The sequence below is a fragment of the Sinocyclocheilus anshuiensis genome, unplaced genomic scaffold, assembly GCF_001515605.1.
Source record: "Sinocyclocheilus anshuiensis isolate Anshui unplaced genomic scaffold, SAMN03320099.WGS_v1.1 scaffold1736, whole genome shotgun sequence".
Taxonomy (NCBI): Eukaryota; Metazoa; Chordata; class Actinopteri; order Cypriniformes; family Cyprinidae; genus Sinocyclocheilus; species Sinocyclocheilus anshuiensis.
In genome coordinates this window covers 314,441-326,936 of record NW_015558656.1, presented here as the reverse complement: position 1 = coordinate 326,936, position 12,496 = coordinate 314,441, and the positions used below count along the sequence as shown (strand labels likewise).

Below are 12,496 nucleotides of genomic sequence, written 5' to 3'. Positions count from 1 at the left end.
CCAGCTGACTGAGCAATAAAGCTAGAGTGAGCCCTTTTATTAAAATAACTCAAGGTAATACAAAAATAATGCAAAAATGGTCATATTCACTCAGTATTACCTGGTCTAATTCACAACTTCACAAATTCTCAATTACAATTATGTACACATTAATTGTATTCAGTTGTGTTTTAGGAATTAAAACAGTCAAGTATAGTCAAATACATTTCTATATTGAAATAATGAAGATTTCTGTGCCACCACAGACTGGTTTCTGGCCCCTTCCTGGTCAGCCCTATGAAAACATCCTGGCTCCGCCACTGCCTAAGAGGGCAAATATCAGTTCATTTCTGAGTATCTCTGTTGCTCAAAAAAAAAAAACGTGTTTGTGAATGGGCATTTGATTTACATTTGAGAGAAATTGAGAAGATTGTAAACAAGGATTCAAACTAGCCACCTTTCACTGAAAATTTTGGTTTTAATTCAAAATAGGCCACATGTGTGATTCAAGTAGATCCGATGAGTTGAAAACTCTTGCTACTTCATACTTCAATACAAACATTGTCTGAATTTTGACAAAAAGGAGATTTTTAAATGCTATAATTGTGATTTTATAATGTCTAAATATAAATCCATTAGCAAAACATGTGAAAAGAACTATATTACAAAGTGGAAATGGTAAATGAGACAATACATTATCCACTGCTGCCATCTAGTGGGAATCATGACATTCATTTGAATAGTATTAGTTTTTCTAATACAGAATCTTAGCAGAAATCTTCAACTTAGCATGGCAAATTTGAATGATCTCTATAAGTAAAAATGAACAAAAAAAAAAAAATGCAGATGTTATTTAAAGTAAATTTTACTTACGGTGTTCTCATTTTATATAAAAAATGTGCAAAAATATTTATAACTTTTAGACAAATGAATAACATTTTATATATATAATATAATATAATATAGTATAATATAATATAATATAATATAATTATATTATATATGTGTGTGTGTGTTCTACTGTCTGGGGTCCATGTGACACACTCCCCCCCCCACCCCCCTTTTTTCCACTCCTGATGAGGGTGTATCCTTCCATGCACAAGCTAGTTAATGGGCTAATAAATCTGCAAAAATGTCAACAATTCTGTGTTTTTCTGTCAATATGGGGTGCTGTGTGTACATTAATGAGGAAAAAAAATTAACTTAAATTATTTTAGCAAATGGCTGCAATATAACAAAGAGTGAAAAATTGAAGGGGGTCTGAATACTTTCCGTACCCACTGTATGTATAATATACAATACAAATGGCGTATTCCATCTTTTACAGGAGGTGTTGAGTAGCGGTTAAAGCTCAGTCAGCAACAGGACAATGAACATTGTACCCTTAAACGAGGCTCCTAATCTCAGGGTGCTCCAGAGGGACTGTGTCTATACAGTAAATGTTTTCTAAATCACCATATAAAAGCATTTCAGAGCACTATGATTTCTGGGTTCAATAATTCCGTTACATGCCCCTGGTGGATTACTGGACTGTTTCTTGTAAAAAATAGGACTGCCTTACATAATCCTGTCCTGGATGTACAGGAACCAATCCAGGTTTCACTGTTTGCATGGATGGACCCTGAATCCCAGCCATAGTGACCTGCTGGAAGATTTCCATGGTAGTGTAATCGCTCATGAAAACCACTGCAGGTTGGGATGTTGGAATGAAGTCCGATCCTGTCGTGTTGGAGATGGTCTCTCCAGGGTCTTTGCTTACAAAGGTTGTGATTTCTTCATCAACAGATGTGTTCAAAGTGGAGTCTGTCTTATTAAAGTCCATAGGGAAGGTCTCTGTGGAACCTGACTCGTTGGTGGGGACTTGTGTTGGGGTGTCAGGTGGGGCGATCTGCTCCGGGATGGATGGGCTGTCCTCATCTTCACTGAGGAGAAGGGTGGTGGGCACACCAGCCTGAGCAGTGGGAGGGCTACAGAGAGGAGATGCCTCCCTCTTACTCCCAACGACACACACTGTACTGGAATCACATCCCTCACTTTCCTCTAACCTCTGTCTGTTCAGTGGCTCCAGGATACCCTGCAGAAGAAACACATGGCAGAAAGTGGCCAAAGGATTCAAAAAGTGATTTCACTCATAAATATGTTCAAACATCTGAACTGGAATGGAGTAAAAAATGTACTCTTACAAAAAATTTCCATGGGATGTTCATGGCTTTCTTGGCATGGTACCATTGTAATGCTGTGTTCTTTTAGACATGTACCATGATAGTACTATTATTGATATTATGGCACTACAATACCTTGTAAATACCATGATACCATATAAATACCATGATATATGAACATGGTAATCATTCAGTATGATTCATGGTAATCAATTTATTAGAAAAACTTTTAAAAATGCAAAATTCAGCTTTGTCATCACATTAATAAATTACATATTCAAATATAATAAAAGAGAAAACAGTTATTTTAAATTGTAATAATATCTCACAATATCTAATGAATGCAGCTTTAGTAAACATAAGATACTTTTGATGCAAACATTTGAATGGTAGCGTACAAATACTTACTTGGATACACTTCTTCTATGATGTGCATGTTTTTAATGGTTGTATTAAGTCATTTTGATATTTTTTGGGGTGTCATAAAGTCAAAATTTTCAGGTTGATACAACTGCCCTGATCTAATGAAGAAAGCTGGTTTGTTAAATCAATGAAATTCTTGAAAATAGTTTGGCATAATCTTTAAGTATTAATTCTTAGGAAAAAAAACTTAAACAAGCCTTCACAGCTTATTAATTTTTGAAATATATCTGTTTTCAAAATCAATCTCATGTGATCCAAACAAGCAGAATCATGCATTAAAAAAAAACAGTAAATAATATCAAAGAGCAGACCCCTAAAGACGTCTCTTAAAGCATCAGATAATTTCATGTTTTTATGAGAAAGTTCATGAAATGATATTATGAATGATTTCCAATATTTGTAAAAAATAAAAACAAATAAAACAAATAACAAACAAATATGCTTTTTTGACAATCATATGGTAAGAAAATGATATTCTGTGAAGTACCTTGGCGTACCATATAAACCACTGTATTACCATCTCAGGTCATCATTGTACTTCTGGTACTGTCTCATTAGTTCATTTTTTCATATCATTTTTTGTATATTCTTTTCCTTGACAATGAAATGTATGGTTCCATCATTATATTGTCTCTTGCTTACCAGTTCATAGGCTATTTCAATTTTCTGAACAGCGTTGCTGTTCTCAGGATTTGGTATATTCGGCCACAGCAGTTTCTTGGCTCTGTAAAAATGCACAGTGAGCTCTATATTAGATAACACACATGCAGTGATAGTGATCGATTATATAGTGGCAATTATTCAGAACATAAAATGCATGTCTCTACCTGTGCAGAAGTCGACAGCTGAGGTGAACTGCTAGTAAAAGAATTATTATTCCCACAACGACCGCGGCTATAATGCTGTTCAAAGCTGTGAATTCTGTCAGAATGAGCCATATAGTCAGTACGTATGTGACTATTTCAATCCATGTAATTAAAAAACAAACCTCCTGACATTTACTGCGCATCGTGAACAGATAAACCTTGAATACCAGCTCGATAACAGACATTATCATCTCATGAAAAATATGAGTTTACCTAGTGGGTTTGTGACAAAGTGTTTGAAATCACTCCGCTCTCCTTCTCCAGCCGCTGTAAATGCAGACAGCTGCACGCGGTACACACTGTTGCTTTCAAGATTCTGCAGCTCATAACTGCTTACGCTGGGATCCACTGTGAAGGCTTAATATTTGAAGAATATAGTAGGAAAAAACAAAACAAATCAAAAAGACGGCCATTAAAAAATGTCACATTTTCAGTTATCAGTTGGGTTTCACTGATTCTTGAGAACTGAGAATTTTTTAAATTTAATTTAATTCAATTTTTATTTTCCTATTACGAACTTGAAACTCTGAAAGTATGGTCTATCAAATCATACTTTGGTGCAATGTCCCAATTGTCATCAACATTTTGTCAAATCGTTTTCCAGTAATTAGTGAGTTATTACCTTGGGAATCATTTGAAAAATTAAACTACATTTTTAAGACATAAGAACAGAAGATAAACAAGTGGTAAAGTGATTCTCGAAATTTTAGCTTACTCCACAATATGTGATTTTTTTTTTTTTGTCAGATTTATTCTTTTTTTTTTTATTTTTTAGAAACGGTGTTAAAAATCAGACACAAGTTTAAGGGATAGTATATTAAAAAACACACACTTTCTAATGGTAATTTAAAATCTACTAGTAATGTACCTAATATTTATTTTTAAATATTAAATAACTTTAAAATAAAACATTTATAAACTTACACATAATAAACTTATGATTGACTACTACTCACATGTTTCATTATTGTCCCAGGTCAAGTAGATGTAGTAGCCTAATAAGAATCCACGCAGGTCTTTCTCAGACATGGGGCACCATGTGATTACTGAGGAATGCTGGGTAATATTCAAAATGCTCACATTCCCAGGAGCACTGATAGGACCTAAAATCCCAAAGAGTTCAGCTCATTCAGGCACAATGATGCAGCGGATATCTAGATTCTTCTTATCTGCTGCTGTAACTATTACCAGGAAACTAGAGCAGAGCAGTTATAATTAGATAATCTGACTGTAAATTTTCAGTGTTTAGCCTTTATTTCTTACCTCACACAATAGCACATTTTTCTCTGGCAGAGTTCAGGATATATATTATATATCACATATCTGTTTTTTTAGAAGGGGATCCTGGGGGTGTCTTTGAGGGTACTGCCCAAGTGACAAGCTCTACCCCTAAAAGTACAACAGGTACAACTAAAGGAACCCCTAAAATAATCTTTGCACTTTTTTTCTGTGAATGTATCAGCACCAGTATAGAGTATATCTGCCTGAACATCTTAGCTGTTCTATTTAGCATATATTAGTAGTTTTATCATATATGAATATTTAGACTCACTTCCTTCGGTGAAGTAAACTTGGGCTGTGCCATAGGTCGTCTCACTGTTGTTTACATTCTTCATGTTGCAGGTGTCTGAGTACGGTCTGGTGTGCAGGACGAAATAATATCTTGTATATGGCTGAAAAACTGCATCAGACAAAAAAGTTGAACATTACTGAACACTATCTGAATTCTGTGAATAAATAAAGCTGTTAATTATCATTGTCTACAATTAAGGTAAAATATATACAAAAGTGTCTACTATGCTGATAGAAAACATTATTTATTTGTCTCTAGACCTAAGAATTTATTCTAAAAATAACAATAATAAAATAAAATAAAAAATTATGATTAAAAATAAACACACATGTATTCAGTGTGTAATGAAAATGTTTTTTTTTTACTTTTCACAAGATATTTACACCGAATTTTTAGTTATTAAAATCAATATTTTAAAGAATACTAGAAATATGATTACATCATAAAAACAAAGATTTCATATAACGTTTTCTTTTATATTAGGTTTTTTTCATCATTTTGGACATCCTTAGTTTACATCGACATGCGGGGGCAGTTGTGGCCTAATGGTTAGAGTCGGACTTGTAACCCGAAGGTTGTGGGTTCGAGTCTCAGGTCTGGCAGGGATTGTCGGTGCGGGGAGTGAATACCACGACTGAGGTGAGTAACCTGAGCAAGGCACCGAACCCCCAACTGCTCCCTGGGCGCTGCAGCAATATGGCTGCCCACTGCTCTGGGTGTGTGTTCATGGTGTGTGTGTATGTTTGTTCACTCCTGTGTATGTGCACTTGGATGGGTTAAATGCAGAGCACAAATTCTGAGTATGGGTCACCATACTTGGCCACACGTCACGTCCTTTCCCCCTACAGCTGTCAGTTTTCCCAGTTATTTCTTTGTGCGTCTGCTTTTCGTAGAATGGACAAAAAGTTGGTATCTGTCCTTTGGCCCACCACTCCACAGAGTAACAAACACTTGAGATGGAACTGTTCCAGGACAGACTAAAATTGTTGTTGCTGGTTATGTTGACACTGAATGGCCCAAACGAATCTAAAAAAAATGTAAATAATACACAGCATTTACAAACAGCAATACGTCACATTTTCTCACCCAAAGTTCATATACAATATGTTTACTTTTTGGACATAAGGCTAACCAGAGTCTGCATGTATAGCATTCAAGAAAATATAAAAGTAATGTACCTCTCCATTCATCCATTTGCTCAGTGGCTATACTGGAAACAGGAGACGATCCAGCAGTGTTTACAGCTCTGATACTGATGTTGTATGCAGAGTAAGACAGGATCAGGGTGAGAGATGAATCTTCAGTTCTGAAACTGTCCTGATTGCTGGGTTCCCCAGATACTTTCCTCACTGTCACATTGTAGTAAGCCACAGCTTCACAGTTTGCATACTGGGAACCGATCATAATAGTATTAGGAACGTACCGGTAGTATTAGGAACACTGTTCCTTTATTAAACAACAACTACACAGGAACAAATGAGTAATGCAATGTGAACATTATAGTAACTAATATTAACTAGTAATTCACGACTGTCCCGCTTCTGTTCAGTTTAGTTTTCCTTAGCCTGGACTTTTGGTTTGTAATTCCCTTCCTTTGTTCCAGTTAGTAGTTTGTTTCCACAGTTACAGTACTAATTACCCTCACCTGTGCCTTGTTTAGCTCTTTGTTATCCTATGTATATAAACCCCTGTGTTTCAGTAGTCTTTGTTGTTGTTGTCTTTACATGCAATGTGTGAAGCTGTTGCATCCCTGAGTTGGATTACTCTCTTCTGCATCTTGCTGGATTGTTTATTAAAATAAATAGCTTGTAAATAGATCCTTGCCTCTACTGCTCTTTCTCCTGGAACAAAAAAGCAACAACTACTAGCTGCTTAGTAACTACTTTTTTTTCATACCTCCCAGGAAAACTATATTTAAAAAAAACTATATACAGTTTTATTATATATCATGTGAAACTAGTCAATAAATAACATTTTAACCACTACTTTAATATGTAACCACCCATTATCATAATGGTGTTGCAGATTTGGTTAAACTGTTAATAATTAGTACATTATACGAGTCCTCTTGGAGAACCATTTACTAAAGATTGATCATTCTAAAGAAATGGATTTTAGTTTCCGGGACCTTGCTACTGTGGCCAGTCATTCCTCAGAACTTCACCCTTATCTGTCGTCATTTTTTTGCAAATTGTTTTTACTAGGCTACTTAAAGAAAAGATAGCTATAGGTCCACTCTTCTCACCAAATCACTGAAAGAAAAAAAAAAAAAGACTGTTGGAACCTTTCAAGTCATTAGCCACACCCCAAATGCCTGTGACAAATTTAATGTACCTCACATAAGGATATGATTCTTTGTATGTCTCCTACTTCAGTGTTTTTATTATTGTGAATGGTTAGAAAATTCTATACTTTAGGATTAGATTTTCCTTAGTAACTACTGTGAGAATGATGGTAGCCTGCTAGTAATGACTCAAGTGTTACCAAATCCTTCAAAAGGAATTGCTATCCAAAACCTAGTCTTGTGTAGCAAGACCTTCAGACTGACAGAAGAAGGTCTGGGAAGCTTGGCCACATTGAATGAGGCCACATGACTGACAGGTAAGTCAACCAATCACGTTTCATTTTGTGTCAAATCATGTTTAGGGGCATGGAAATGTCCCCACAATAACAGACTGGTGTGTAAAACTCTTGGATGTATTTTAAAGAGTATGCCGCAAACTTGAAATATTTCACATACTTTTGAAAAATCCAGCATTTAGTTGATCCTGATAAGCGTTCATTTTCACAGTTGTAAAAACGATGGCTTTCTTCTTCCACGAGGTTTGGCAACACATCATTTTTGTTTCCAGGTGCAACGTTAAAGAATACGACACACACATCTCCCGGAAATCCTGCATAATTCAACCAATCCGATGACGACTTTGAAACTCCTGAAATGTTTCCAATTTTGTGTGTGATATGCATCAGACGTTCACAGCCAACGGTCCGTGGGCATGATGTCTGAGGCTGAGACTATCCAAAACCTTACAAAGACCTCAAAAGGTTACAAGAACTTCAGCAATTACTAGGGAGCTATCATGTATTTTACTTTATAATACTGTACAAAATTATTAGTAATTCCATCTGAAGAATTTGGTAATATTTGTGTAATTAATTATTTAAAAATAATTCTGCATTACTTACATTTATAATGAAACTGTATATAGTTTTTTAGCAGTTTTCTGGGAGGTATGAAAAATAGTCATTTTTGATTAGCTAATAGTGAACTACTACATTCAAATGAGTGCTAATAGTTTATAGTAGTTACTAGAATGTTAATACTGTGTTACTTGTGTAGTTTTTCATTAATGAGAAAAAAAAGTATTGGGAACACACCAGGATCCAAATGGGAATAAGAATTCTCTAAGAATCAAATAAGATCAGGGACGCGGGAAGTAGGGGTGCTGAGGGGGCTGCAGCACCCCCTGTTTTCACATGGTTGCAAATGCAATGGCAAGTTTGTTCATTTAAATTTATTCAGTTTTAGCATTTAATAATTTATTTGTAATGATCTCTGAAATGTAAATTGTAAGTGGGCTATAATAAACCCATATTTATCTTTATAAACATGATTAATTTTACTTGTGATGCTTTCTATATGGGATGATTAGCCTAATCCTCATGAACACGTGACGCTAGCGCGTGGTATCAGACATGAACTGTACAGAATGCGAACAAGATTAACTTTAATACAAGGAGATCATGGCGCAAAAGCTAATTTCAGATTTTTTTAAATGCCCATCCCAGCTGTAACGGGGCTGACGAGACGTGAGACGTGTGGATCCATCTGCAGGCTTTATTAAAGAGAAGTGGTAAACAGGCAGGGTCAAACAATGGCAAACAGGTATATGGCGGGCAAAACACAAGAATAGTCCCAGGGCTAGCGTAGGTCACCGATCGGCAGACAGAATCACAGGGGTGAGACGAGAGGGAAAAATCCAGGAAAACAGGCAAAGATCAAAAACCGCGAAAACAGGCAAGGCAAGGCAAAAACAAGGAAAACTCAGAGACTCGGAATGGGGTACGGGCTAAACAATACTCAGCAGAGAAAGGTGGTTAGAGTGGGTGTTATATAGTGAGTGAGGTGATTAGAAACAGCTGTTTGCAATGAGTGCAATCAGTGCAGTGTGCAAATCGTGCAAAGAATGATGGGATATGTAGTCCGGGGTGCTATGCAACAGTTTGTGTTGTGCGAGAGTCAATGTAATGGAAAGGGTGACCTCTGGTGGTGAATAAACGGAAGTCCATGGACCGAATTCGTGACACCAGCAAAAACTTTCCAAAATCGGCATCCAAACAACACCAGCACGAGCACCGACGTAAGTGAACCAGCCTCCCCAAACCCCCCTTCACCCAACACGGACACACACAGCACCCCCAACCGAAAACATCTTCCCGCGCCCCTGAATAAGATCCAACTAGAATTTTTGGTTATCCAGTAGGATCTTATTTGATAGTGGATTCGCATTGGATCTCATTAGTTCAACCACAGAAAACACCACAGATGGCCCTGGGAAATGACATGTGTTAGTACCTCCCACTTCACGACTGCTTTTCTCTGTCCTGGTGATATAAAACGATTTTGTATATGGTCATGAATCTCCAGCTGGATTGATGGTGCATCTGTGAGTTCTGGGGAATTACATTTTTGAAAATACAATGGTCAATTAAATATTAAAGATAAAGTGTGTGATTTTTCTGCCACCAGCACCACAAAATGGACTTGTTTGTCTGAGCGGAGTGACTGGGAGCATCATTGGCTCTACCAGTGCCATGAGTTTAGTGCGATTCTACCTGTGTGATCAAACAATGGAAGATGAGGGAGTGTTTGTAACATACTGTTTCGTGACACAGAAATTACACATTTCAAGAAAATACAGAGATCGGTCAATACACACACTCTGTGCTCAACTCACCCGGTGGAACCACGATGACCTCACTACGAGGACACTGCACACACTCTTCGGTGGGATCACAACGTATTCGCAGCTCGTAAGGCAGAGATGATGTCAGATTCCACAAAACACATTCTATGTTGTTTTTAGACTGTTGCTGTGGAGGACAAGAAGAGAAAATTAGGTGGAACAAGCAAGTCAATTCACATCAGGAAATGGACCTTTGGCAAACTTTACTGCAAGTTAGGGCTGTGCAATTAATCACATGCGATTGTCATGCGCATCTCATCAGTAAAGCCGGTTCCGTGATTGGTAGTAAATCGCCATCACCTGCTTTCAGATGAAGCAGCATTTAGGCAAGTCAATGCAAGGCAAGTTTATATATAGCACATTTCATACACAATGGTAATTCAAAGTGCTTTACATAAAAGAAATGAAAAAATAATAAAAAAAAATAATCAACAATTAAACAAGGAATTTAAAACTTTGAAAATGGTTTAAAAATGTATTTAAGAGGTTTAAAATTAATTTAAAACAGTTAAGAATAGAAAATGATTATACATAAAATATAGTGCAATCAGTTCGGACATTGCACAGTGCTCATTCAGTAAATGCAGTAAATGAGTTTTGAGTCTGCATTTAAATGTGACCTTGGGGGGTTTGTCAGTCTCTCAACAGTAGCAAAAATAATGCGAGTGTTGTTTCAGTTACTGTTTATAAGGTTTGAAAAGAATGACTGTCTAGCTTTGCCTAATTCCACATTGAAAGCACGAAGGCTGTCTTTATAGATGCTATAGTGAATTTCAAGTTTCGTCTTCAGCTTTTCTGCATTGTCTTTTCATACTCTGAACTGCTGTTGATTTTCTCCAAGCTGATTTCTGTCTGCCAGACTTCTTACTGACTTTTATAGGAGCAATATCATCAATAACATTCTTTAACTTTTGAGTTAAAGGAATCAAGGAGAAGATCAACAGAGTCTGCAGAAATGCACAGGGAGACAACAGTGGCATTTGGGCTGTGCAATAACTTTTAGCTTAACAGCTTAAAGACCTTTCAGCCTAATTGTGCAACTCCAGTGACCAAGTAATAAACATACTGCATACTTTTTTCTTAAAAACAAGACGACAACATGAAACAGTCTTCGGTAGTCTCCAATAATGAGTCATGAGAGATGTTAAAATTTGTATTATTTCCGTCTCAATGGCCACTCTTAAAATGGAAGTTAAGCACATTACATCATGGGTATGCCACTAAGTGTGCTATAATTGTACACTGTCAGAAAAAAGGTACAAAAGTTGTCACTTGGGGCGGAAGCATTTAAAAAGTCGCTATACATACCATTTAGGTACTAATATGTACACTTCAGGTACTAATGTGTACGTTTAAGGGACAAATATGCACCTTTTAGGGGTTAATAAAGTACAGAGGTTTTTGAAAACGTACAGCCCCAGTGACAATTGTTTTTTCTGAGAGTATATACTGTAAAATTTGGCAAATATAGGAGGTCAGGGTTTGGCAACTCTGGTCCTGGAGGCCTGCGGTCCTGCAGAGTTTAGTTTCATCTCTAAACAAACACACCTGCCTATAATTTAAGCAATTCTTAAGATCCAAAAGGTTCGATGTTTTAGGTATGCTTGATAAGGGATGGAGCTAAACTCTGCAGGAGGGTGGCCCTCCACAGGACCAGAGTTGCCAATCCCTGTAGTAGGTCATGAGTGTAGTTAAAAAACATAAAAAATGTAGCTCATGGATGGAACTAGATACAAGTTCAGACCAGACTTCTTTAGTGAGGTGTCGTTTGCAAATGAGCCGGCTCCTTTAAGTGAACGATATGAGTCGGCTCCCATTTGAGAGCCGTTTTCTAACACGGCTCTCAGCGTTTTTTTTTTTTTACTTTTTTAATACAAGAGAAAATTACGGTGGCCTAGAGAGCTCAACGCGCTGCAAATGAAAAAAAAAACACCTGCAAATTAAGAAAACATCATCAATTTGACAACACACGCTCTACAAATGCTCACAACACAGTCAAATAAAGACAGAAATGCGCTGCAAATACTCAGACCACATCAGAAAGGTTTAAGGGAACAGCAAAGCGACCAACATTGCGGAGACGTTTATCAATGTTTGTTCTGAAAGATGAGATTTTGGCTTAAGATCCATATGATTCCTTAGCATTTGTTTTTATATTATTAGCTGACGAAATACAATTACTGTGTGAAAGGTTATGTAAGATGGCTAACTTTTACAACTTCCCTTAGAAAAATTAACCATATAGCCTAAAATTAATTAATTGTCAGCAAACAGGCTAGAAACAGAGGAAAATATGCAAAACGGCAGTTTTATTGACAGACGGGCTGTGGCAATGAGAAGCAACGATCAGAAGGTGAGTTATATGCAGATGTAAAGGTTTCAGGTCTTTTAGCTGATGGTAACAGATGATTGTCTCTTGCAGGTGATCCGGAGGGGCGAAGGAGCGGTGGAGAATGGGAGCAGTGGAGCAAAGGATGTGCCAACCGTGGAGGGAGGGAGGGTGGGGGTTCAGGAGGAGGGCACGGA

General features: G+C 37.0%; 1 protein-coding gene across 1 annotated transcript in view; it reads right to left on the bottom strand.

Moving 5' to 3' along the window:
• Positions 1-1,240: 1,240 nt before the first annotated feature.
• LOC107681049 (interleukin-31 receptor subunit alpha-like) overlaps positions 1,241-12,496 on the bottom strand; it is a 20,268-nt gene continuing 9,012 nt past the window's right edge. Inside the window, exons 8-17 of the mRNA XM_016477191.1 lie at positions 9,962-10,097; positions 9,580-9,677; positions 6,182-6,392; positions 5,820-6,029; positions 4,983-5,111; positions 4,387-4,533; positions 3,644-3,787; positions 3,392-3,485; positions 3,207-3,288; positions 1,241-2,053 (exon numbers count right to left, since the gene is read on the bottom strand). Coding sequence (XP_016332677.1) covers positions 1,502-2,053; positions 3,207-3,288; positions 3,392-3,485; positions 3,644-3,787; positions 4,387-4,533; positions 4,983-5,111; positions 5,820-6,029; positions 6,182-6,392; positions 9,580-9,677; positions 9,962-10,097 — 1,803 coding nt within the window. The 3' untranslated portion in view covers positions 1,241-1,501. The remainder of the gene's footprint in view (positions 2,054-3,206; positions 3,289-3,391; positions 3,486-3,643; positions 3,788-4,386; positions 4,534-4,982; positions 5,112-5,819; positions 6,030-6,181; positions 6,393-9,579; positions 9,678-9,961; positions 10,098-12,496) is intronic.